The following is a 25935-nucleotide window of genomic DNA, read 5'->3' as shown; positions in this document are numbered from 1 at the left end:
CAGCCCCCGCAGCCCGCCCCGCCGCCCGGCCCGCAGCGACCCGCCGGCCCCCGCCGCAGCTGGGAACGCTCAGGGAAGATGGAGCAGCCCTGGGTGTGGGGTGCACGGAGCAAGAGACACGGATGCCGGAGGAATACCGCTGCCCCTCGGCATCTGGGGACTTGCAGAGCTGCATTAGCACCACTAGCCCTCTCGCTGTTCTGGATCGCGTCTCACAGGAAAAAGGCACGGCAATGGGAAGAGCCTTAGCTGCAATCCCGCCCTGGCTCCAGAGCTCTCAGATCCCCTCAATCCAATTCAGGGTTTTATACTCTTCCTTGTATAGGTCCAAGCTACAAAAGGACCCACATAAAAGCTCCAGGTCCTTCAGCTAAGAGAGCTCTTTCAGGAGACATATTCCAGCAGCTTAGGGTAGACGTCCATCCTTCTCCCCATCTTTCTCTGCTGAGTACCAAAAGGTTGAGAGAGGGCTTGAAATGATTGCTTTGCTTCCTAGCTACTGAGAAAGACTGAGGGAAGAGTAGGAGGAGGGAGAATAGGGCAGGGGGGCACAAATCCCATTTCAACCACACATCAGCTTGGCCTTGTCCTCTGCCACAACTCTGCAGTTTTCTGCTGCTCTTGGCCATCTCAGGCAAGGACTAAATCCTCCTGGATTTACTGGAGCACAGGCACTGTCCTTTATTTGGGATGGGCTCGTTCTGGCTCACAGCAGCATTGGTGAGCTTGGTGGGTGGCTAAAGACCTCTCACTGCATCTCTGCACTTGAGGCAGAGTAGGGCACTGCAAATGCTCCTGGGAAGGAGATGCCCACTGGTGTGCATCCCTGCAGCGGGTTCTGTGGCCAGTAATGCTTACCAACCTCTTTTCATCGTGCCAAGCTCAGGTGGACAAGAGGTGCACCTCGCTCAACATCCCAACCCTAAGCACTGCAACTGGATGTCTGTGGGAGAACACAAGGAACTCTGTGTGAGCACAGAGTGATCATTTGGGTGTACCCTTACATTTTCCAGCAGCCCACAGGTAGGGGCTCCTTCAGTCAGATGCTGCAGCTCAGCTACTGGGTTTAAAAGTCAAATTGATTTTATCTAATTTCTTTTGTCCCTATTGTTGCATGGGGTGACTGCAACATAGAGCACTGGCTCTGCTTCTGTGTCCACTGCTCCCCCAGCACCCCATCCCACTGGCACTCCTCTCCCTCCAGCCTCTCCTACTGCAGGTGCTTCCTCCCCGGTCCTCACCAAGCTGTCTGCCTCCCAACAGCTTTGTGGCCGAGGGGTCTGTCCAGCTCCCCCAGTTTCTCCTCTTCAGCCTCCAGCAGTTGTGTTCCTAAAGCCTCTCCTATTTGAAATCAGTAGCTCCACCTTCCTTCTCATTACCCCTGACTTTTAGGCTCTCTCAGATCACAGCCACCCCCTTCTTGGGATGACAGCACTGCTTCCTGCCCTCCACAGTGCTGTGAAGCTGGGAAAGGAGCAGAAGCACAGGGAATGAATTGCCCTGAAAGCATGCTGGGTCTGGAGTGGAGCTGGACCGTAGCACATCCCTTCTGGCTGGGACTGGCAAGTGAGGGAGAGGGAACGTAACTTGGCAGGTGAGCAAGTGTGACCAGAACGAGGAGCTGAGTCGGTTCAGGCTTTGACCTTGGCACTGGCAGCTGGCTTACAGGGCAGCAGAAATACTGGTTTGGCACTTCCTGGGATGCAATCAGCTTGCCTATCTGCCCTATTAGGGCAAAGACATCACTTGGGCAGGGGCTTGCATGGCTGTGGATGCCATGAGTAGTGCCCAGTAACAGCCCTGACTTGTTTCTTTGTTCTGAGGAAGAAGAATGTCCTTTCCATCCTCACCTAATTACTTTCTTATGCAGCAGTGGAAAGAATGCTTGTGCCTAAACCTGAAACGAGAAAATTATCAACACCATAAACAAAGCCATAAACTAAGCAGCCAAGGGCCCAGGCAGTGCTCAAAGCTAGAGCAGGCAACACGGGAGCAGGGGGCACAAGTGGATTCCTCCTTCCTGGAGGTGCTGGGTCACCCTAGGGAAGAAGACGATTTGAAACAGCCCCAGGGGAAAACACCTCCAACAGGAGCCTGCACTCAGGACCCAACGGTGGTGGGGCTGCAGGAGCCTGTGCCTCCCTAATGGGCCTGAGGAATGACATATCCAAGCCCAACAGAGCCATCAGCAGCCCCCCGGCACCTCTTGTAGCCACCCCTGGCTGTGGTGGAGCCTGGCTCAGGGAGCTGGCATCCCTTCTTAAATCAGCTTAGCTCCGTGTTTACAGTAACCCCCCAGAGCTGGACACTGAGCTCCTTCCAGCCTCACATATGCAAACACTCCTTTGCTTTTGCAGGGATGTGCTGATGCCGTTTGATCCCACAGAAGTGCAGCAGAGTAGGGGCCAGCTGAGGGCAGTGGCCCCCAACCTCTCCACCCTAGGGCTGTCTGGCACAAGGGGCTGCAGGCACAGGGGTGCCCTGTGGCTCATTTCATACTTGGCCATCCCCCAAAACAAACCCATCAGAAAAGGGGAAGGGTGGGTTGTGTGGGGAATCCTAGTGCAGGTTGGGCTTTAGCATGTGGCTCAGTGGGGGCTCAGCAGGCAAACATGAAATACCTCATTGCTCAGGAACTTGCACAGGCAGAGTGTGGATGGTTGGCCTGCTTGCTGCAGAGATCAAATCCATGCCTGGGAAGAGAGATCAGCAGTGGAGAGAAGACAGGGCAGTAAGCTGGCAAGCAAGGTTTGACAGCCCAGCCCCCATTGGCAGGGAGCACAGGGCTCCTCCAGGGAGGCAGGCTTCAGGAGGGCATCTCAAAGTGCTCTTTGATGCCTTCACTTCCCTTAATTCTCTGTGACCTAGGCAGCAGAGATTGCACCAGAGGAGAGGCCGAGGGCAGACACTATTGCAGCACCTCTCCAAGTCTATGCTTTCAAGGGCTAGGGCACTGACCTGAGTGAGGCAGACCTGGGAGCCAGTTCAGAAAGCAAGGGGCTCATCAGACCCTTCAGAGAAGAGGAGCAAAGGTGGCCTGCCCTGAGGGCATGGACCTTTTAACCTGCCCTATCTACGTCAGAGAAGGTGGGGTGCTTGGGCACCTGAGCATCAAAGCCATGGGGCCAGAGGCAGGGGAGGTTAAAGTGGGCTATGACCTGGAAAGATGAGCATGAGTCGCATCTTCTTGAGTCCTCTCAAAGGACAGAGAAAAGGGCCTCTTCAAGACTGTGCTGATGGGGGGCCCACTATGCCAGGACCTCTCACACCTTCATTCCCCTACCCATTGGGTCCCCACCAGCTCTGTACAAGTCCCTTGGTGCAGTAGCACCTGGGAGCCATGCTTCCAGGGCCAGTTGGCCCCCAGATGTGGCTCCTGGCACTGGATCCCTTCAATTAATTAGCCCCTTTTCTTCCTTTTCAGAAGGGTTCCCAACCCACATGTGCTTCTTCCTCTGCTGCGAGCAGACCCCTAACGCACTGCAGATGGAACACATTCCATGGATTCAGAAGCTGCCTGCAGCTCCCGCAGAGGAAGGAGTGCTCCCCCTGCTCAGGGCTGAAGGGCAGGGGAAGGTTGGCCAGCCCCACTGGCTTAAAAATCTGGGTGTGGAGCCAGCTGTGTAGAGGTACAAGTCACAGCTTCTCTGAAAAGAGCCATTTCACACCAGGAGGGAGAACATGGCTGCTCTGGGGAGCTGGATAGAGAAACAATTTTGAGGCAGCAGTGATGTCTGGAGAGGATCTCTGTAACCATGGGCATCAGAGAGGCAGGAAAAGCAGCTTCTGAATTTGCAAACACAGACAGCAAATCCTCCATGGACAGCATTCCCACCCCTTGCCTTTGCCAAGAGATACACACAGCTCAGCACACTCATGGCACCCAAGGAAACAGACATTCCCACCCAACAGATGAGCCACTCCAGCCAAACACACAACCTGGCCTTCTAGCCACCTCCACCCACTCTTGGTGCATCCCTCAGAGCTTTGGGGTACATCTTGGCCTCTCCCTGTGAGGAGGCCACCAGCAGGCAGCTGACTGTGTGGATGGTTCGTTGTCAGAAAACAGAAGAAAAACTGTTCGGCAGTTCCTAGTCGAAAGCCAAGGTTTGCTGGTTTTATTGTTCTGCTTTCATTTAACCAGGACCATCTCTGAGGTGGAGGCACAAACCAGGCAATGAGGTGTCCACAACTGGACTTATTGATCGTGCTGTTGTCTAAATGTATGTCCACGCATTACCAAGGGCTGAGACCACATGCTGAAAAAGAGGTTACTAGAGGAGACAAAAACATGCTGCTAGGAAGAAGAAACCTGTAGAGCAGGACCAGATGGCAGAACCCAAGGGATGGGAGTGCAGAGTGAGGCAGAGAGGAGATTGCTGTGGGCTACTGCTGTAGAAAGGCGCTGGTTGAGCTAGCTGCAGAGCACAGCTGGTTCCTTATTTGTCCATCACACTATTTAGAGCCCCTTCGGCAACTCCTCGGGAGAAAAAAAAAACAACCCTCAGCTAGAATGTGACTCATGCAGAGCTACAGCAACTCAAGAGAACCTGTCCATTTATAATTAATGAAGTCCTGTTTGCAATGATGCAACTGCAATCTCCCTTCTCCCCAAGAGGCTGGTCTGGCCTCTCTGCTTCTTCAATACCTGTGGCTGGAACTGCATGTGGTGGGGAAAGGGGCCTGGAAACCAGGAAAACCTGAGCATGCCTGAGGAGCAGAGAGGCTGCCCTGACCAGGAAATCCATTCCATCATGCATTCTCTGCAAGAGCAAGCCTGCTCAGGACATCAACCCGATGAGAGGCTTCAATTGCTCCACTCATTAGTCATCTGTCCTCACAAAAGCAGGAAAGGAAAGGAAAGAAGAAAGCAGAACCTTTTGCCATTTTTATGGGCTGTAACCCATGAAGAGGGAATGCTCCCCTTGTGGGGAAACCAGGCAATGCCCAGGCTGTGATAAAGAAGCTCTTCCTGAGAAATTCCTCCCATGCTGAACTTCTCCACAACAAGAAGACCAGAAAAAACAAACTTGAATCAAACTTTCAATTCTACAGAGTGTTTGGGATTAAAGTAGTTTCATTTCTGCTTCTGATTCCAAAGCAATCTTCCTAAAAAGCAATGATTCATTTCCTTCAAGTTGCTATTCCTTCCTTAAGACCCTCACCAGGGCATGGGAAACTTGGACTTAAAGTCCTTCAGCCCATCAGCTTTGCATAACAAAGTGAAACCGATGATGGTCACACAGATCCTGAAATAGGAATGACTGGCGGGGCTGATGTTACATCTGTATATTAGTTTGTTTACTCTGCCATCCTAAAATTGTGGGCTCACTCCCATCACAGGATTTTAGGTGCTTTCCTACCAGTTTGGGCATTGCAATGGCTGTGTGAGCAATGATCTCAGTTCATCACAATGCAATAATTTCAAGTGAATGTTTAATAGCTTACTAATAAGTGAATCTTAGGGAAATGCAAAAAGTGGCAATTATTAGGTGGATGTGTTAGAGCTTAAATAGTTAGTCATCACGCAATAGACTAATGCATTGACACTTTACAGTCCCATTGGGTAATTATTGGGATTAGGCTGAGTACCCAATTTCCCAGCTATGACTTCATAGGCTGGGAATTCAGCTCTCCAGTGACATCACAGCTCCAGAAGTCTCCCTCACTAGTTGCGCCAGGCTGACTCTACTGTCACCCACTGTACACACAGGTGTGGCACACAGCCTTCAGAAAGGAACCCAGGCTCTTACACTAAATAAGAATAACAATGAATGAGAGGTTAAAAAGGAAACAAATGCAAGACAACTACAGAGAAGATGAGTAAAGCCCCTTTTCATGCCACACCACATCAGGTCGTAATCTTCTGAGAAAAGCAGCTTGAGATGCAGAAGCATCCACTTCCCACCCAAACAGGAGACACACCAGGCACAGAAGTCCATAACAGGATTAAAGAGATGGCACTCGTGATTCTTCTGCCTCTCCTTGAGTTTAAAGCTCAGGACAAAAGCAGGGACAATGCAAGCCTACCCTTTCTGATGATGATTATCTTGGCCTCCATACTGAGCTCTGGCATGCATTCTCAGGCTATGCCTCTGCCTTCCCTCCCTCTCCTCTTCCCTGTTTCAGCCCATCTGAGCAGGCAAGAAAGCCTTGCACAGCTCAAGGACACAGCAGTGGCAATAGCACAAGCAGCCACCTGCCTTCTCTCAAGGCTAGCAAGCTCTGACAGCAGGGATGGCAGCCAAGGAAGGCAGCTGGCACCACGGAGGTGGGAGAGACCCTCGCCTTCCTCCCTCCCAGAGCCTGGCCCTGTGCATCCCTGAGCCAAGGGAAGCACATCCTGGAGGATGGCAGGGCTGAAGCAGGTGGGGAGCTCACAACGTTCCTGGGGAACATCCCTGCATCAGCAACATCAGGCCAGAACTGCCTGCTCTGAGGTTGTGGAAGCTAGGCTGGTCTACAGGCAGCTCCTGCTGCAGAGGAGCAGGAGGAAGGCAGACAGGGGTAGAGAGCCGGAAAGATATTTGCACAAGCCGGGAGTGCAATCTGGGAGCAGATGAAAATGAAGCAACAGCGCTAGCTAGCCTTATGCTCACTGTAGGGACAAGGGGATGCTGAAGGCTCCTCACTGAGCACAGAGCATGGCCAGAGCCACCCCAGGTGCAGGAGCAAGTGCTATCTGTGGGGGCCCCTCTCAATGCCACTTTGGTCTCTTGTTCCATGAGGATATGGGACCTTGGCTTTCCTCAGTGCTGTCCCTGGCCTGAGTCACCCCAGCCTTGAAATCCACTTTCAGCAAAGGCAGCTGCTCCTCTGGCAGGTGTTGCCTACCTGGTTGCTCTCAGTCAGGCTCTGTTTCCCTGCAAGCTTGGCCAGATCTGTGGGAGCTATGAAGGGTACGAACATCACTGACAAAAGCTTTAGGCTACACAAATCACCAAGAGGTCCCAGTGCAGCTAAAATCCTATGTGAGAACAAGTTTGGGGGCTTGGGGGTAGAGCGATAGGCCATCAGTGTGGATCTCATCTCTGAGCTTGCAGGCACCATGTGTAGCTAAGGTGGTGTGGTAGCTGCATCTTGTGCCCTCTCTCATCCCCACCATCCACCGGCTTCCTGCCAGCCTGCACCCAAGGCTGGCTGTCCTTCCCGCCCCAGAGAATTGGTGCCCCTCTCTGGCAGCCCACTACTGCCACCAATCTTTCCACTGGGACTGTGCTTCTCCCTAGCACAGCTATTGGAAACCAGATCCAGGCGAGTAGCAAGACACCTTCCCCAGCCCAGGGGGACACCTTTTCAGGCCAAAACTGCACGTGAAGTTTGGCCCAACAAAGCAGCTGCCCCATTTATTTCAGTTCCCGCAGCAATGCCGGCAGGGAGATGCTCTGACCTGCAGCAGTGCCTCCCAGACCACAGAGCTGCTGGGGGGGTTGAGGCAAATCACAGAAAATACCACAGAGGCTGGTGGCCAGCTCTAGCCCTGTGTCTCCTCACCAGGACAGATCCAACCAAGCCTGATGCCCCTTAGGGATGCATCCATGTTACCCATGCAACCAGGGCAGCCTCTTCTGCGACAGCTCCAGTGCTGCTAAGCAGAGCCTGGGGGCTGAGGGATATTCCAGTTTGTCCCCTTCTTCCCTCGCAGTCTGACTCTGGGTTACTGTGAACTACAGCTGACCCACAGCTCTCTACCTCACCTGTCCCTGCCCCAGTATCCATATCCTATATGGCATCAGCCCCTTGGCCCCTGCTCAGTTCCAGCCTCCAGCTGGCTTTGGGGCCACTGTTAGAAACATTATAGCACACCTGTTCTTCAGATGAGGGTTTACAGCCAAGGCTAGCACATCTGGATTGTAAAGTAGACATTTGGAAGTTTATCAACATGTTTCCAAACAGTCTGGATATGGCAGAAACTCTGTCTCGTTGCTTTAGTGGAGGAAGCAGTTGGGCTGGAAGGATGGTTTGGTGCCCTTCTCATGCCCCATGTAGGCTGGGCTGAGCCCCCCCCCCCCCCAGCCCAGAAAATGAACTGCCTCTTCCTGACATTAGTGGTCCAGGAAGCTGTGTCAGCAAGGTTCTAGGAGGGAAACTGGGAAGTGAAATCCAGTGCCCTTCCCACCCCAGAACCTGCTGATGCAGCTATACCAAGCCTAGACTACAGCCAAACATCTCCCAGAAAGCCCACATACTCAGAAAGTTGATTGGGAATCTGCACCATATGGGTTGGGTGGAGATAACTGACTCCATCAGCTTGGTCCTGTGCAAAGCTCAGCTGCCAACAGCCTGCAGGGCTTTTGCTCTCACTGAAGTCCTGATCAGCAGCAGCATCAAGCTGCCACTAATGGGTTTGTCAGCACCAAGCAGATCTAAAGGAGGAACATGGCCCACTGCCCTGAGTTGTTTCACGTGCACAGCCCCTCTAATTGTATTAGTTTCTCAGATGTGCAGCACTCACACCAGTGCTAACAACAGACCTCCCATGTAAGTGTTCAGTAACATACTCTGATTTTGGTCTCTTCTCAGTCATCCCACGCCAACAAAACACAGCTGATACTTCAGGGTGTGAGTGACACAGAGGCAAGAGACACAGACAAACTGTAAAGCTGATAGAGCAAGAGCTCTATCCCCAATGTGCAGGAGAGCTTTGGTAACATAGTGGTGGTTGCTTCCCACAAGGTCTTCAGATGGTCTGGGTCTAAGTTCACAGCAGCTGATTAACAAACTTTTCATCCCCTTCCATGTTGCCAGTTCAACTGCAGGTGAAGGCAACAGTACTGACCACCATGCTACACTCTCATCACCCCTGGAAGAGAAAGGACTCTAGTGACTCAGAGAAAGCCACTCTAGTGGCTGAGCACTGCACAAATATCTACAGGAGCTGGCAAAGGTGGCACAAAAGCAGAAATTTCTTTCAAGCTGTATCAGTCTCCTCACTTCTCTGCAATGCAGTACACTGTAAATGTATTTATACCCATTTTACAGGCTTTTGGAGGCTTGGGAAAACCTAGATTTTTCCAGCAGCTCTACCCAAGTGAATGTCTTCCCTCCCTAACCCACATGCTCTCAGTAATATTGAACTATCTCTTTAGTCACAAATTCAAAGTGGTTCCAAGCTCAAAGGATTTTAGTGGAGGAGGCTGAGAAGAGATGAGTGCGAGAAGGTCAGGGATAACACTGTACCTGTAGCAATGGAGATGCAAATACATTTCTGTAGTGCTTTGCACTCAACCAGTTTCATTGTTGTTATGCATCTGTTTTAAAAACCTGGGTGCAAAGTGGAAAAGAGACCACCACACACATACCCTCTGTGTCCATATACCTTGCTGGGCCCTCTGGCACTGGAGTGAGCCACATTACACAGAACCGAGGGACATACTGTAGGAGAAAATGCCTGAATTAATGTGAGACCTGTACACAGGCCACTGCTTAGGGAGAACAAGCAAGTTTAGCTGCTCCTACCACTGAGCACCTATAACATTGTCTGAAGTCCATGCTAGGGCCCAGTTCACTACTGGATACTTCTTCCATGGGAGAACCTTCCATGGACCTGGAGAACCTGCAAAGATGCTAGCAGCAATTCAGGGTGAGAGATATTGCAAGATATGACAGAGAAGAACAGGTTGGAAAATAAGGGGAGATTCAAAATATCATTTCGATCTTCCCAAGAAAATTCCCCTCTTGAAACTGGATTTGTCAGTGGGCTTGTCTGCCCAGACCATCCCAGATGGTGTATTTTTGATAGAGAAGGCAATGTAGCTTAACATTTCTCAGTAAATTGAGCTGGTCACCTCTAAGCTCACAGGTCACTGAGTCTGCTGTCTCTTCCTCCCCCCCTAGAGCATAAATATGACCCCCACACCAGGCCCTCCCTCCCCAAGGCAGGCAGGTCCTGCTTATGACAGCCAGCGCTTTGTTTAGCAGCTCAGCCAACACTTCCTCCCCAGGGAGAGCATAACTCTGTAGAGGCAAAGGTCAAGTGTGCTCTTCCCAAAGCTGAGGATTTGCCTTTGCCACTTAATCCAGCCTGAGATCTCACAGCCAACACAGAGCTTCTCCCAGTGCTGGGAATGCAGCCTTTGTGGGCAGAGGAAGGCATGCAACTGGGGCACAGGTACAAGTGCAAACATCTGCTCTTTCCCACAAGCCTTCAGGGCACCAGCAAGAAGGCATCTAGGAAAACAAAACCCCACCAGATACTTCATCGCTATTTTGTGAAATAACCCTGCCCTCACTCCCACCAGTTCAGGCCTAACGCCAAACACCAGGTGGCTGTTGATGCCTAACTTCTACTTACTTCCACAGTTGCTTTACAGCCCTGCCTCCTATTGGGAAGAGTGGAAGTAAGCCAGCTTCACCACTGCAGTGCCCAGAGGCAGCAACTCAGATGGTTTCCAAAAGCACTCTGCTGGGCCCCAAAGTGCTCCTGTCCTGCAGGGCTCAGCCACAGCCCTGCAAGGAGTGGTGTGGGCAAGGGAGTGATGAAGTACCCTATCACTCTTGATTTCACAGTGGACACGAGGAGGAAACAGGCTCCTACTGTCCTCAGCCAGCCATGAGCCTCCCAGCCATGGCCAAGCAAGCAGGTTGTCCTGGCAGCATCCCCTGGTGCTCTCCCACATGCTCACAGACTGGTTGAGGTGGGATGGAAACTCTGGAGAGGGGTCCAGCCCCCTGCTCAGGCCAGGATGCTCAGAGAGCCATGTTCAGCTGGGTTTTTGAACTTCTCTAAGGATGGAGGCTCCACAGCCTCCCTGGGCAACCTGCTCCAGCATCCTTCACTCTGATCTGACCTCTAACACAGGTGACCATCTGCCACCTTTGCTGTAATGGGTTTGGTCGCCACCGGAGGAGGTAGAGGTGCCACTATTGGATGTGACACCCATGGACCCTCACAATGCTTTTAGCTGCACTTCCTGGCTCCAGTCCCAAGGGGCTCCCTCACCCCCAAGTTACAGAGCCTTGGTCAAGAGTCTAAGCCCAGAGCAAAACAGGGGTGTCTCCCTCATTTGCACTGACCACAGAAACACAGTGATAGCATATCCACCCCTTGCCACTTCCCCTCATTTCTTGCTTCTGTTCAAGAAGCAGGGATGGTGGGCAGGGGACATCATTTGGCAGGAAGACTTTCTTCTTTCAAAGTTGATTGCCTTCTAGATTTAGGAGGATTAACCCTATACATAAACACCAGACTCCCTCATGGCCACCTTCCCCACCATCCCTGCAGTCAACACAGATCCACAAGGATCGCAGGCCCACAAGCCTGTTTTCGCAGATCTGTACCATTTTACCTCCCAGTGTTTTCTGGTTCTCATTATCTCTGCAGAGCTGATGACACTTAAGACATTTCATTTCCCTGGAGGCTTTTTCTGGCACTTCAAGTCTGACTTATGCAACACATTCTGATCACCCACACTCACCTCTAGCTTGTTAACAGACCCTTCCCTGCCCGCCAAGTTCAGCAAGCTGAACCGAGCTGAACCTCTGTACCCACCGGAGTTAAAGCCTTGGCAGTTTTCTCCTCCTATCCCTTCCCCTCTCATTCATAGATGGTCATTAATCACAGCAGCCTCTTCCCACAGGGGACCTGCCTCCACAGACCCAAACCTGCCCCTGCAGCTGCCAGGCAAATCCCAGGGGCAAACACTGAACAAGGGCAAGCTCAATTAGCACTTGTCATATAACACTACCAATGACCTTAGCCTGGTCATTAACCCCAGCTGCTGGGAGGGCATCACCAGCTTGGAGTCCCTTCTCAGCCCATCAGCATGTTTCTGGTGGGGAACACAGCCTCTTCCCCAGCTGTGTGACTTCTGTTCTTGCTAGAAACCAGCTCAGAAACACAAGAATTTGGGAACTAAACAGCTCTTAACAGTTATCACTGCCTGTTCCCAGAGACAAATCTAAATCCAAAGTACAGCTACAACACATGTATATCTGTTTGCAACACCTCATTGGAGGAATTAAAAAGTGACAATGATACTGTACTTGGGACACGATGACAACTGCTTCCATCCAGCCAAACAAGGCTGGTCCAGCCTACTAAATGGTGCTAGAACTTCAGGCTGGGCATGGTACCAAACATTACAGTGGAGCCCCTCTACACGGCCCCTGGACATCTTTACATTTGCAAGCCTGGCAACCTTTCCAAGCTTTTCTCCACCATCCTGCTATTTCTTTTCAGGCTGTTTCTTGCTCCTCGTCCACACTGCCTGTACAAGCTATTTTGCAGGAGGAAGGGTCATCTCTCATGAACTGTCTGCTGCGCCTAATGTGAGGCGGGGTGAGCTGCCACTGCACGGCAAACCTTTCACATCTGTATTGTACTTGGATGCATTGAGCTTGCTTATGTTATGGGAAGGGCCTGTCCTCTGTCCAAGCCAGCCACTGCCATCACGTGGAGAGGAAGGTGACAGTGCTATAACCTGGATGCCCCACACATTCCCTCCAAGACCTTTGCTGGGCTCACATCCAGCCAAGCCCACCAGGGAGGCAGATTGAATGAGGGCAGCTGGACAGGAGCCCTGCAAAGCCAGCCAGGCCTCCACATACCGGCCACTGAATTTGCATCTGAAGCCGCTAATAAATGAAGTGAAGGAAAAGTCTGGAACAGTGACCAAGTCTGTTTTGAGTCCTCACTCCAGAGGAGCTGGTGCAGCCTGGCAGGCGATATACAACTCAGCTGTCCCAAACACCATTGCTGAGCTGAAACTTCCTCCAGTGTGAGCCAAGTGTGCCGTTCTACCTCCTTGAACTCCTGCAGTCTGGTTCAATTGCAGGTAGGGAAAGGAACCTCTGCCTCCCTCTCAAATCAGACTTTATGCATGCAGGGTGCAAGGGGGGGTAGAGTCAAGAGAGCAGCTGCTCAAAGTGGTTTGCAATGATTCACCACAGCTGTACACCCCCAGCGCCAAACTCGTAGGCCCCAAGACCCCAGCAACACATCACCTAGAGCACAAGGGTTCCTCAGCTCTCATTATGCCATGAGCTCCCCTCGTAACACAGGTGCCCCTTCCTACTCTGCTTGCAGAGCTGGGGCAGGCTCTCTTCCAATTGGATGCCATGCAGAGCCTCCACTGAGGTCCAGAGAAGGAAGCAGGAGGTGCTCTAAGGGGCTGGGAGAAGGGACACGGAGGCCAAGGCTTACAGGTTAGGTGGCACTGCAAGAACCCAGTACCTGTGGGTGGTGGGGTGAGAAGTATCACAGGGTCAGACTTTTCTATTGCTACAGCTTCAGAGATTGCCCTCTTTCCATCTGCCTTCCCACCATCTGCTGAGGCGACTGCAAGGGAGAGGAGGTTTGCAAGGGTCACTCTTGGGCCAAAGCAGATGGAAAGGACCTGCTGTGAGCATTTTACTAGACATGGGACAGCTGCAACATGCCCCTCAGCCCTGCTGACAGCTCACTGGATCATCCAGTGCACAGAGTACCAGGGCAAAGGAGCTGGCTCACAACTGCACACACTGCCCTGGAGCTCGCTTGCAACTAGGAAGGGTCTGCAGCTGGACAAAGGAGTGAATTAACAAGCTGTTTAAGTCCTTCACTGGAGGCCTGAACAAACAGATGCTGTCAGGAGCTGGTCTCTCCCCCTCCTGGGGATCATCCTTCAAGTCAGAGACGTTTTTCTCAGCGCTCCCTGAGGGGCAAAACCAGCAGAACCTTTGTTTGCTACACAGAGCTCCAGGGCCTTCTCCTCCCCCTGTGCCTTTGAACGCACTCCAAATTTCTCAGCTCTGCAGGCCTCCAGACCTGGCCTGCTGCAGACCTAATTACCTCCCTTGTTCATTTATGGTCTTTTGTCACTAAAGCAAGTAATTGGTGCACAGAGGCAGCAGATCCTCGTGTGTGCTCACATGGACCTGACTGCTCCCTTTGGTCTGCTGGGGAAGCCCTCTCCTGCTCACCAAGGGTGCCTGCAGTCCCTCTCTGTGGCCAGTCACTTCAAGATCATCTATGGAGAGCACACTGCCTCCATTTCCAGCAAGCTCCCCCAGTGCCCTTGCGATCAAAAGACATGAGTCTTCTCAGGACATGACACCTTTGAATTCAAGCAAGAAAGTTTGTCTGGATGATGGACCGCATCTAACCCCTTCTCCCTTGCTAGCACCAAGACAACCCTTGGGGTTTCTCGTCACTCTGTTGCCTGCCTGTTTGCTCATGCACACGCTCATGCTCAGAAGCCTCCAGCTCAGTAGGCAGGCGCAAACACCGGGCCTGGGACGGATGCTGCCACACTAGCTTCTCCCTGCATTGGTACTCACTCAGGTTTGCACACAGCCAGATGGATTAAGACCCCACTGCTCTTTTACCACCACTACCCCCTGTGTTCCCCCTTAGCCCTGGTACCACAAGGATGGAGTACAGCACAGTGGCAGGGCCCTTTCACAGAGGGATAGCTGGGCAGGATTATCCCAGGGCTCCTGGACCAAACAGACAGCTCCTCAGCCTTTGGAAACTTCCCTCACCTTTGTTCCTTGGCCTTGTATGGCTGGGGGAAGGGATCTCAATGAACATGTTTGTGCTGTTCTTAATAGGGTGTTGTGTAACACAGAGGGAAGTGACTACACCGGGGACCCCAGCTGAGAACAGAGACTTTAATCCTGCTGTCCAGAGAAAACTTGGAAAAAATACCTACATCTGTTCTATTGCATTAGGCTCATGGCTCAGAGGCTGACAGCTGACCCTGGCTGCTCATAATGCCAAGGTACAGCCCCTGCCAAACAGTGCCAGGGTAAATTACCATGACTGATTAGAAAGGCAAAAGGCAGCCAGAGAAAACTAGGGAGAGAGCTCTCCTTGAGCAAAAGGGAGAAGGGCACTTCGTCTTCTCCACTGCTGCATTGGCAGAGTGGAAGGAGTAATAGTGGAAGAGAACAGGGCAGAGGATGAGATGCAGGGAGTGGGCTGAAAGTGAGAAGGCAGACAAGAAACCACAGCTGCATCCACCTCTCCATGGGGCTCACCAAGGATGAGCTTCGGGAGACAACCCTCCCCCTCCTCGAACCTGTGCTAGGCTGAAGCCACAAAGGACAAAAGCTGCTCTTGTATCTACAAGCAGTGTTCATGGCTCAAGAAGGGCACAGGGCAGGTGTTGGCCTTGCAGAACAGTGCACACTCTCCCTGCCATGAGTCTGCCAGCTCTAAGACATGTAAGAACATAGGTGTGGGCTCCCTGACCCAGCACCACAACACAGTTCTCTTTCAGGCTCAGGCTTCGTCATCACCCCACAACCATCCAACAGCTCAGAGAGGTGGAAAAGGAAATTACCTATCCAGGAAACAGAACAGCACTACTGAAATTTGCTAACAGCAAACACCTAGACACTCTGGAAACAAGTCAAAGACTTCTCACCATATTTGGTGGAGCTCTACACTGATACACCCATTGGGAACATGGTAGGTGCTGCACTGGGACCACAGGGCAGGATGGAGAGCCCATCCTCTGTGCAGCCCCTCTTACAGTCACAACATGCTGAGGGTGGTCCTCCCCTGACAGGAGGGGATTTTCTGAAAAGCCACTAACACCCAGTTTTGTGAAGGATATGCCTGCTCCTTACTCAAGTATTAAATTGGCTCAACCCTAAGTAGCACAACATCTATGACAAGATTAAAGCAGATTCTGCCTTCTTCTCCCTGCCTAGAGCCAGCAGCTGCCAAACACTCCTTCGGGTCAGCATCCAGCACAGGACAGTGGCTAGCTTCAAGACAAGCAAAAAGCAAGCTCCTTCCTAACTCCTGTCTGTCAGAGACAGGCTTTGGCCCTGAAGCAGAAAGGTTAGTTTGCTTTACATCTTATTTAACCATGGGTATTTTCACTTTCCACATGCATGTCACACTCTTTCATCTGCCCTTAGGAGGACAGGGAGGAAAGCTCATGCTTTCCTCAGTCCATCTGTGGAGCAGACAGTTTTGACTAGTCACGTGCTTGTTGCCTTTATCTGCTGGCTGTCACTTTGACCTTGTACAAAAAGACAAAGGCATCAGGAGCTGTGTGTTTCCTTCAGTCTCTTATAAACTTCTACTTCAATACCTCAACCTCCTATCAGATTCTGTTCCTCTATCCATCTCCATAGGCTACCACGTCATGCAATCTTAAACGTCCAGCACTACACTGAGCACTTAAGGGGAAGGGATCTTGCTGAGAAATTCAGCCAGAGTAGTGCCTTCTGACCCATGAACATTTCTGCACTAGAATCTAAAGATGCCTTCCTACCCTCTGCTGTTGCTGATCAACCTGGTGCCTTTTCCTCTGCTTCTTACACTGCTGGGGAGCAGATCCATAAAGGTCAGAGCCCCAGGCCTGAATTAGCTCCACAGCATCAAGTGAATTACACCTCAGTAATGTGTTTGCTATGCAGCTCCTTTGACACTCTGCCACTTTGCACTTGAACTGAAGCTCAGCCTTGCTCAGGAGGAGAAACCAGAGGGGATGAAGCACAGCAGAGCCAGCTCCTGGACATTCCCGGAGCATCTTGCAAAGACACTTCCAAAAGGCTACTGACAACACTAACTGCAAAGTGTGAGGTTACCTGGCCCAAGCCATCTCTACTGAAAAACAACATGATGCAAAGAGTGTCCAAGGCAGGCACTGGCCTGTGCAGGGACCACTTCAGGACAGTTTCCCCCCAAGGGTGGTAAAATGATCCTTTTTCCCTCCTGTCCCTGGAGCTGCTGCACTGTTCCAGTCACCTACTGCAACTCATCCAAGCTCAGTCAACTTCCACTCCCCCAGGCTCTCTGGAAAGGTTAGTGGTGCCTGCAGTTAATTTTAAAAAAGTCCATTATGCTATAATGAATCCCAAAAAGAGAACAGCAGCTCTCTCTGTACACCAGCTCAATTCTGCATTCCTGGTCCATGCATTAAAACTTTCTCTCCTCTCACAAACTGATGACTAACCTATGTCTCAAAGCCTGAGGGAGCACATCCAATCTGTTAGTGTTACTGTTGTTTGTTCATATTAAGCACTTCTTCCTAAGCTATTTGTGCTGAGTGTCATGAGAGAGTGCTGCAGGTTAATCATACATATGTAAATCCAACTTCCTTTCATGCATTTTAAATGTGCTGCCTTTTGGAAAACAAAAGGGCAAGTGGGAGTGATGCAACAGGGACTTGTGCAAAACCAGGGGATGCTTCCTAGATGCTCACTTCTCACACACTCCTATTTGGGGATTAGAAGCACAGTAAGAGAGAATCTGCCAGCTTGTTTGCTAGACTAAGAGGTCTGCTGAACAAAAACACTCCAAAAACCACAAACCAAAACAACAAACCCAAGCAACTGTAACCCAAACTGCATGATATCAAGAGAGCTGAAGTTGGCTACTCTTAAATGGGATCAGCTCAAGTCGACTACCGGTCCCCCTCTGGTGGCCAACCAGCCGCAGTCACCGTCTGACGGCAGAACAGGGCTGCCGCATGGCTACCTGTCCCTGCACCGAGGGAAGCATCTCGAGCATCCCGTAGCCAGGGCAGCACGGCTCTGCTCGGAGGGCTGTCTGGAAGCAGGGCTTCAGAGCACAGAGCTGAATCAGGGAGTGGGACACACCTGGGCACCAGGGGGGATGTCATGGAAGTCTTCGAAAACCGAGAGAATTCATTACAATAACAGCCAGCAGCTGCCCAGTCCTTCCACCTTGACAGCCTTAGGGCTATCTACAACTAAGCCCTTAATTTTTAATAGCAATGCTGTGTACCACCAGGACACCTCATCTTGAAACAGGGTCCTGTTGTGCATGGAGCTATGCAACATCTGGACACATAGAGTCCATAGGCTCTTTGAGATGGGGAATAAGATGGAGAGAAAGGACAGAAGACAGACAGGAAGTGAGCGAGAAGAAGGAAACAAGATAGCATTGGTTAGCATAGAAAATAGCAGTCAGTGAGATGCTCTCAATGGCTGAGCACAAAGGCAACCATTAAATGTCTTACTAGAAGATATCAAGGTTACATTTTTGTCCTATAATGTTTAGTTTCTGCAATGACAGCAATTGCTACCAGTGTTTTGCATGTTGTTGCCAATATAAAAGGGCCTAGGAGAGAGAAGGCTGACTACCCCTGCTGACTGCTCTAATGACAGACAAGAAGAGGCTGCCAGTTTCCCTAACTGGGGGTCTGAGTCTGTTCCGAACCAGCAAATGTGAGCTAGCCTCTATACAGCAAACCACTTCTTCAGACAAATCTGAAACCCTCAGAGCTGGTTTCATCATCCTCCAAGAGGACTGCAGGGAACTGTATTTCTTTGCATTTCTTCACCCACTGTTGTAAAAGCAGCACTATCTCATCTCAAAGCAACCTCATGCTTCAGCTACTGGAGCACAAGAAAGCCCCAAACGGCTATTCCTTCTGGAGGAGATTTCTAAAATTACTCGGAAAATTGCATGAGTTTACAGGCCTTCAGTATGATGTTAGCATAAATCCCTAAATGAAGGGACAGGTACGGGACAACATATTCGCAGCTTATCAGAGAATTGCCTCGAGGGAGAGAAGAATTTGGTTTTAGCCACTGCAGAGTCACTACCCCCAAAACCACCTAAACTCACTCCAGCCTTCATGTACCTCAGAGAAAACTCTGAAGCAGCCATAGGCCAATTCCAGTTTCTCCATTGGTGCAAGAGCTCCACTTCATCTGTGTTCGTTGCAGCTTTATACCAAGACAGAGAGGCTTGGCTCTTGGCCTCGCTCCCCACTTCCAACCCTGTGTACAACTGCCCACGCCTCAACATACTTTGCGGCACGCCATCCCTGCAGAAGGGTAGCTGGAAAAGACTGATCAGGAATTTTGGGTGAACTTCAGCTACAACTGGGTTTTTTTACTGCAAAAGAAGATAATAAATTATGCCTAAAAATGAACACATTCATGCAGTAACACCTCTCCTCCTACAATCAAGTTTCATGCTCTGGAAAGCAGAGATTAGGGTTTCTCACGCACTCAATGAAAAAAACCAGGTTTAAGAGGAAGATTCTAAAATCTCAGATTCTGCACAGTACAGATGATGCCAAGACAGGCTAAGGTTCTGGTCAGCTTTGCTGTTTCCAGTAAGACCTTTCATAGGTCCTGTAATCGTATGTTCAGACTCTTTCTGTAATCATGTGCCAGGTCAGTCAGACACAAGATAGTAGCAGAACAGCCAAAACCATAGAAAACATAGTAATTCACTATGGGAACCAGGAGTTACAGCCTGGTTCAACTGACCAACTCAGCCATAACACTATGAAAGCAAGAAGAGATCTTATATAACCAAGCATCATTTTCCCATTTAGGTATATGAAGAAATTAATTCTCTGTAGTTCTACAATTGAGGCAAAGCAAGCTAAACGGAGGAACTGAATGCACAAAAATCCAGTTTCCCGAGCAGTGTATCTTAATACATCTCAGGTCAAGCAGCTGTGTATGGAATCAAGGATCCCAAGATATCAGGCAACTCTTTGCTATTGTTGGAGACACAAGCCGGGGCATGTAGGATTCCAGCACAAAGAGCATGGGCATGATTTCTCTCACAGCCCCAAGTCCATGCCAGGTGCCAGGAAAAATGGAGGCTGTGGAGTCAGCAACAGGTCACTGTCACCACTCCCTCTCCAAGACATCACAAGAAACTGGTGATCAGGATGGACAGTGTGGGCAGCCACATGATATCATGCATCCTGCAAAGAGAGGCAGAAACTTTAGAACTTACTTCATACTAAAGTAATCCAGCACGCTGAGCTCTCTCCTTCACACCCAAACAGATAAAGTTTCTGAAAGTTCCAGCCTCAACTTGGCCCCCCTCCCATGAGTTGTACTGGTCATGGCATGTAAAGACATGTCCACATGGCTTGCTTGTGTATCATTTTGTTCATGTCAAGTCTGCTGGCAAAGTCATCCACCTTTTAGTGCCCTGACCCCATTCCAACAGCTCTAGATTCACAACCTCTGATTTCCAGGGGACATTGGAACTTCAGTTTCTGTATTCTTCATAAGGCTCACCACTGCTTTATCTAACCTCCCTCATCTCTGAGTCCAGCGTAAGACAACTTTGTTGCCACAGGAGCTTCTAAATAATACCATAACCCAACACACTGCTAGAAGCAATCCCCAAGACAAACACGCACTACTCACTCTCTTCTTTAGCTAGTGCTCATGGCCTGAAAGCCAGAGCCAACACTAGATGCTGGTTTCACATGTGAGAACATCTGCCTAGATATATGGTGGAGAACACACAGCCACTCAATGTTCTGCTGGCTGACAGTTTCATCATTAGCAGAAATGCTAATGGACATAATGCAACATAGAATCATGTTGCAGAATCTTCTCCAGTTTTAAAGTTAAGCTTTTAATCCTTAAGGTGCAAAGGACTCAAACGCCCCTCTCCTCCTGGCTTCATCTAATCCTCCTGACAGTACAGCGAAGCACAGGCAGTACAAGTAAGTACCTGCAGCTCAAAGGTAATGCACAGTAAGATGAAAAAGTAATTGCACTAACTGCATTATTAATTTATATTAAAGAGTTTTTAAAATACTTTCTGGCATTACTAGCTGCTTCAGACCATTTTCCAGCCTATTTCAGGCACCAGTGAGGCTTCACTGCAAGCCCCAGCCCAGACTCCTGCCTCTTCCCAAAAGTTCACTCCTGCCTCTTCCCAAAGGGTCCTGGCTTCACTCACGCATCCTGATAGGCTGCAGGTGGAGAACCATCCTCTCCCCCCACAGCAGACCTCTATCAGACACCTGAAGACCTGGAGAGGCCCCTTGCCCACAGATAGCACCAGTTTGATTCCCTCTGTAAATCCCAGAAAGAATGCTGATCTGAGAAGGCAGCATTTTTAAAATATTTTATTTATTATACAAACTATTTACAAAATCAACTACTACAACCACAGGCTTCCAAATTTTGGCTGAACTCTGCCAGAAATTCACCAGAGGGAACTAGTATTTGACCTGTATCATCTACAGCTCCTGGTTTCTAAAAACATGCAACATGGCCTACAGGTACAGGCTGAAGCCAGGCCCTCTGCACCTCAAAGCAGCTTCAGGAAACATGGAATCTTGTCTAAGATGGTATCATGATCCTAAGGATTTCTACAGAAGAGCCTCTATTAAGTGGGAATAAATAAAGGGCAAAAACGAAAAGTAACGAGCTTCTGCCAGAAGTAACATAGCGTGGGGGTGACCACAGCACATCCCCATTGCCAGCATTAGGGGCAGCATCAAAAATGACTGTACTGGGAAATGGTGTAAAGCCAGAGACAAGTTTAGAAATATTGTGATGGATCTCAGCAACATGGGACCAGCTAGGGGCCTGTGCAAACAGTGGGGATGGGTTTAGTTGACCAAGAGCACCCATCACAGTTCTGACCGCACTTGGGTTAAGAAGAAAATCCTTGGCATCTTCACAGCTGCTGGGAAGTGTGGAGTGCTGGCTGTAATGAATGAGAAGCATTTAGGACCTCCTTCCAGTAAAGGAAGTCTGCCCAATGGCCAGTTACTTCATCTCCAGAATTAAAAAATGACAGCTCAAGAGAAGAAGGGAGAAGATTCCTGAGGAAGATGTCACTGTCAGAGCTGACCCATAGCTATAGGGCTGAAAACATCCTCAGACAGCTGAGACTGCAAGACAAGGCTGAAACATAGAAACAACACCAAGCTATGCCTCCCAACAAACTGGAGTTGAGCTGAGCACCGCCACTTCCTCTCGGTCCCTGGAGAAAGCAGTGAAGTGGTGTCTTGGAAAACACAGGACTCTGTAACTCTACTGACCATGGAAGTCATCTGCAGTGTAAATAAAATGGTACCATACTGTCCATCCAAAGGAGGTCAGAACTTTGCAGAATGCAGCCTGCATTCAAAAAGGGAGAACAGCCACTATTAACATGATCTGTCAGAGCACAAGAGTGGCAACTCTCAAGCTGGCAGCCTCGCAGCACCTCAGTGCCAGTGAGGGAATAAATTCACAAGGCAAAGAAATCCCCCTGAGTAGTCTCCATGTTCAGCTGACTGCTTTTTGGCACCAAAATGGCTTATTTTTTTTCTGTACAGAAGTAACAGCCCAAGAATGACTCAGATGCTGTCTTAAAAACATTTTCTAGATATAGAATATTTCCCCCAAGTTCCCAGTCAATTCGACTAAGCTACACTTGAAAAGCACAGACAGTTAACTTAAAAGATCCATACTGTGCACAAGTCTGACTGGATCGGCCTGAAGATAGCAGAAGGGGACTGAAGAGGATGATGTGACTTTTTATCCAATAGGGTGTTCTAAAATTAGCTTGGCATGCCAGTCTGAAACTCCATTCTGGAAGAAATCCAGCAAATCCATAATCCAGTGAAAGCTCACATTGCAGGTATTAGCAATGCAGATTTCTTCAACTTTGACTCCTGTATGCCTTTGACTTGAACCATCTAAGGGACTGCTGAAAACAAAAAACTTGAGTTTTGCTTCACGGAAGAACTCATCAAGATTCTCAGATTCCCCTTCCCTTTATTCCCCTGGGAAAGGCTGAATGGACTGCCAGCTACAACAGACCCCAATCATAAACTTACTTCTCATGCTGGTCTGCCCACTCCTCCCCCTACAAGCCAGACAATGGTGGGTGCAGGCTGTTGAGTGATCACTTGAGTGAAGTTCTAGTTAGCATTTTGTGCTGGAAAGCCAACAGTGCTGAATGGATCAGGAGGAAAGGAGGGATGAAGAAAGAAAGAAGAATGGAAGGACAGAAATCTAGCTGCTCTCCAGGCACCAACAACTCTCTGGACACTCTGAAATGCAGTAGAAAAAGAGAAGCCTCAGGCTGCTGCATGATAGAGGTAGAAGCCAAGACACTGTGGGATTCTGGAGAAGAGGTACCATGTTCTGCCCAGTACCGTCACCCCAACAACAAATGCAAGCCCAGTGCACACTCTAGCTGCTTATTGATCTGTCACTGTTACTACATAACATACATACCCTGAAGGTGAATGTGGGATAGGCATTGGTGCTCAGCATTGAGGGATCACACTCATGCCCATACTCTCTCTCCTGAGGAAGGGAAAAGAAGGCAAGGGCATGGAACAGCTTCCTGTGCAACATCAACTGTCAGAAACATTCAGTGGAGGAGAAACTCCTCTTCCAGTTCATTTGCAGAGGCTCATTACCAGCTTCTGCTGCTGGACCCTGGTGGAGGTAGTACAGGATCACTGTCAGGGCCAGCACATGTGCTCCGATGAGATTGTTCTCCCCCTTGGGTTACTCCCTCCAGTGGATACTCCCCATTTTTCTCTGTGGCGCACATGACAGCAGCATCCAGAGCAAGACGGAGAAGGAGAACCAGAAACCCTTTTGGGTCAGGTACTGAAAGAATGGACAACTGTACACTCCTTACCAGTCACAGTGAGATGAACTATCAGGGAGCATCACTGGGGGAGTTGAGCCAAGACATGGGAAGTTACTAAGGCTTCCCATGAGCCAGATTTCCAGCAGAACTCCATGCTGGTCTTCCCTCTTCCTCCTAGAGAGCTACAATAAAGGCAGCTCAGCAGATCTCCTGCACCTCCCTGTAACTTCTGCTTATGAACTTCATCTTCTCACAGAAGGATGGGTGTACAGGGTACATGGAAATCAAGTGCAATATCTCCTTGATGAATGCACCGTAGTCCTTTTGCTGTTTCACACTGAACCAAATGGAGAATGAGGAAAAGGGAAAAGATGAGCTCTTGATGACATATTTGGGATACAGAAAGGCCACATGACATCTTCTGAATGACAAGTTCCTTTACATGGAGTCTTTGCTGTGCCTCCATTGCCCGTATGAAGGGAAGGAGAACAAGCAGAGGACTGAACCTGGGTCTTGCCACGAAGAGCCAAGAGGCTAAGTGGTCTCCTGGAAAGGGGAAATCACAGCATGCCAAAACCCTCACAACCCTCGCTGATAGCTAGCTGCAGCATCTTGTGCACTTCTTCATAGGAGTCATAAGTAGGGAGGCACAGCTGGTTAAAACTGTAAAACAAAAGAAAAATTCCATTCAGACTAGATCTGAGAGGGAACCATCCCCATCAGCTGCTTTTAGATGGGTTGACACAAGCATCACATACATTACACTGCTTGCCCACCACAACTGGCTGGTGTCACTCCCAAAAGCACAATGCAGAAAGTCCTACCACCCCAGGATACTTGCCAAGTGTGGGCTGTCGGCAAAGTACTGTGAGTTGGAGCTGCAATGATCTGGAAAGATGGACAGAGTGCAGCAAACCCTCCTGGAGGCAGCTGGGAGGAACCAGTTGTGAACTGCAAAAGCCTGGCCAGCTCTTCCTGCGTGAAACTGGACACCACAGTCCAAAACCACCTCATGACCTGTTAAGAAACAGAGAACATAAAGACAGGTCAGCCAAGGAAATCAAGTAAGCACATTAGCAACTTGCAAGAAGATCAGTCAATTGCCCTTGCAAGCAAGCACTCTACTAATAGTTAGAATTGTTTTGTTTTACCAGGGTGACACATAGAGGCAAGTATTACATAGTTTCTAATCAGTTAAGAGATTTCCCATGCTCCTATCTCCCACCAATCCTTTCCCGTAAAAAAGAAAGGCTGCTTCTGCTTCTGCTCTCCCCACGGAGATTTTTAGAAATACCTGCATAGGCAATGAGATAGGTTTACAATGCAGAAAAGTCATTTGCTTCTTGCACTATGCTACTCTTTTGTTTTTTCACATCATCTGGTACTTCTGCAGAAAGATGAAACCATCCAGTGTTTACAGACAGAAACTTGTATTCCCATTCTCTTTTCATCTTGGGTGTTTTGGCAGCTTCTATTATTTTTCTAAATGAAGCTGCTACTATTCCCATAACCCTCTCGTTGGGAAATGCAGGGAGGGATGGGAACCATCAGAGGGTACAAATTTAAGCTACTACATCAGTAGTCTTCATCACAGCACTGAATTCCAAACACTACCTGTGGGCTGCAAACATGTTTTTCAAGCATCTCTTAGATATATCACCAAGAACATCTTCAGTAGCAATAATTCCCACCAACTTCTCCTGAATCCCGGCTGAACTGTTCTTAATTAGTGCTTTGTTGAATTTTTTTTAAAGAGACCACTGCTGATGATTGTTACTTGTTGGTATCTGATTAAGCATCACCCCTAGTCAGCCAGGCTGAAGGATCACTCTAGGGGGAAACACTATTTCATAATGTGTGCAGTCCTACCTGACCCCTGAATTGTTCAGTTTGTCCTTCTGAAATCCTAAATTCCAACCAAGACATCTGTTCCCAGTTTATCTTCTGCTGTAGTTGGGATAACTGGTTTCGACAAGCAGAAGAGAGGAACCCTTTCACTTACCTTCTCACGGAAGTGCCAAGATCCTCCCACCACTACAGCATGTGCCTTGAAGTCACAGACACTGATATCTCCAGTACCGCACATAAGCAACTGAAAGGTAAGAGGCTGCAGTCAGAAAGCCAGGAGCCAAGGAAACAAGGCAACAGCTACTGTGCAAGTTATGAACATTTAAAATGGGGAAGTAAAGGTAGAGATGCTTAGGAAGGCAGCAATTACCTCAAGCTCATTCTCATCAAAAATAGCCAGCAGGTTCTCAGGAACTAATTCGTTAAGACCTGGAAGAGAAGAGAAGAGCAGCATGTGCTATGCCCTGGGACATAAAGGCAGAGAGGAGCAGGGAGCAGGCAGCATGTTACCTTTCAGGAAGTGATCCACCTCCTCTCTAACCTGATTAGCCAGCCTGTACTGTGCAAGCAGATTTAGATACAAGATTTTGTTTTCGTTCGTCACTGGTACTTGAGCCCCTCCTGCCACCAGTTCTACCACCTGAAAACAGGAGAACACTTGACGTGAATTTGATCAACAGCATTCCCCAAACCTGAACACCCAGCCAGAAAAAAAAAACAAGGAAGGAGCTACTGCCCTGAGTAAGCTCAATTTTCTGGGGCATGTAGCAGAGTTCTTGGTCCCCATTACTGCAGGCATTAGGGGT

General features: G+C 49.5%; 1 protein-coding gene across 6 annotated transcripts in view; it reads right to left on the bottom strand.

Moving 5' to 3' along the window:
- Window positions 1–4103: 4103 nt before the first annotated feature.
- AREL1 (apoptosis resistant E3 ubiquitin protein ligase 1) overlaps window positions 4104–25935 on the bottom strand; it is a 41876-nt gene continuing 20044 nt past the window's right edge. For 2 of the 6 annotated variants that reach the window (XM_051806487.1, XM_051806488.1), the window contains 5 exons: window positions 25640–25769; window positions 25500–25558; window positions 25284–25373; window positions 24123–24298; window positions 20792–23944 (listed from right to left, as the gene is read on the bottom strand). In XM_051806487.1, the coding sequence (XP_051662447.1) occupies window positions 23842–23944; window positions 24123–24298; window positions 25284–25373; window positions 25500–25558; window positions 25640–25769 (558 nt within the window). In that variant the 3' untranslated portion in view covers window positions 20792–23841. Of the gene's footprint in view, window positions 19638–20791; window positions 23945–24122; window positions 24299–25283; window positions 25374–25499; window positions 25559–25639; window positions 25770–25935 lie in introns of those variants that run through there. The other 4 variants (XR_007907580.1, XR_007907583.1, XR_007907581.1 and 1 more) reach the window with 4 other exon arrangements.

This window comes from Manacus candei, unplaced genomic scaffold (assembly GCF_025592945.1).
Source record: "Manacus candei isolate 608988 ecotype Guabito, Panama unplaced genomic scaffold, ASM2559294v1 h1tg000067l, whole genome shotgun sequence".
In the NCBI taxonomy this organism is placed as follows: Eukaryota; Metazoa; Chordata; class Aves; order Passeriformes; family Pipridae; genus Manacus; species Manacus candei.
This window is presented reverse-complemented; position numbering and strand designations above follow the sequence as displayed.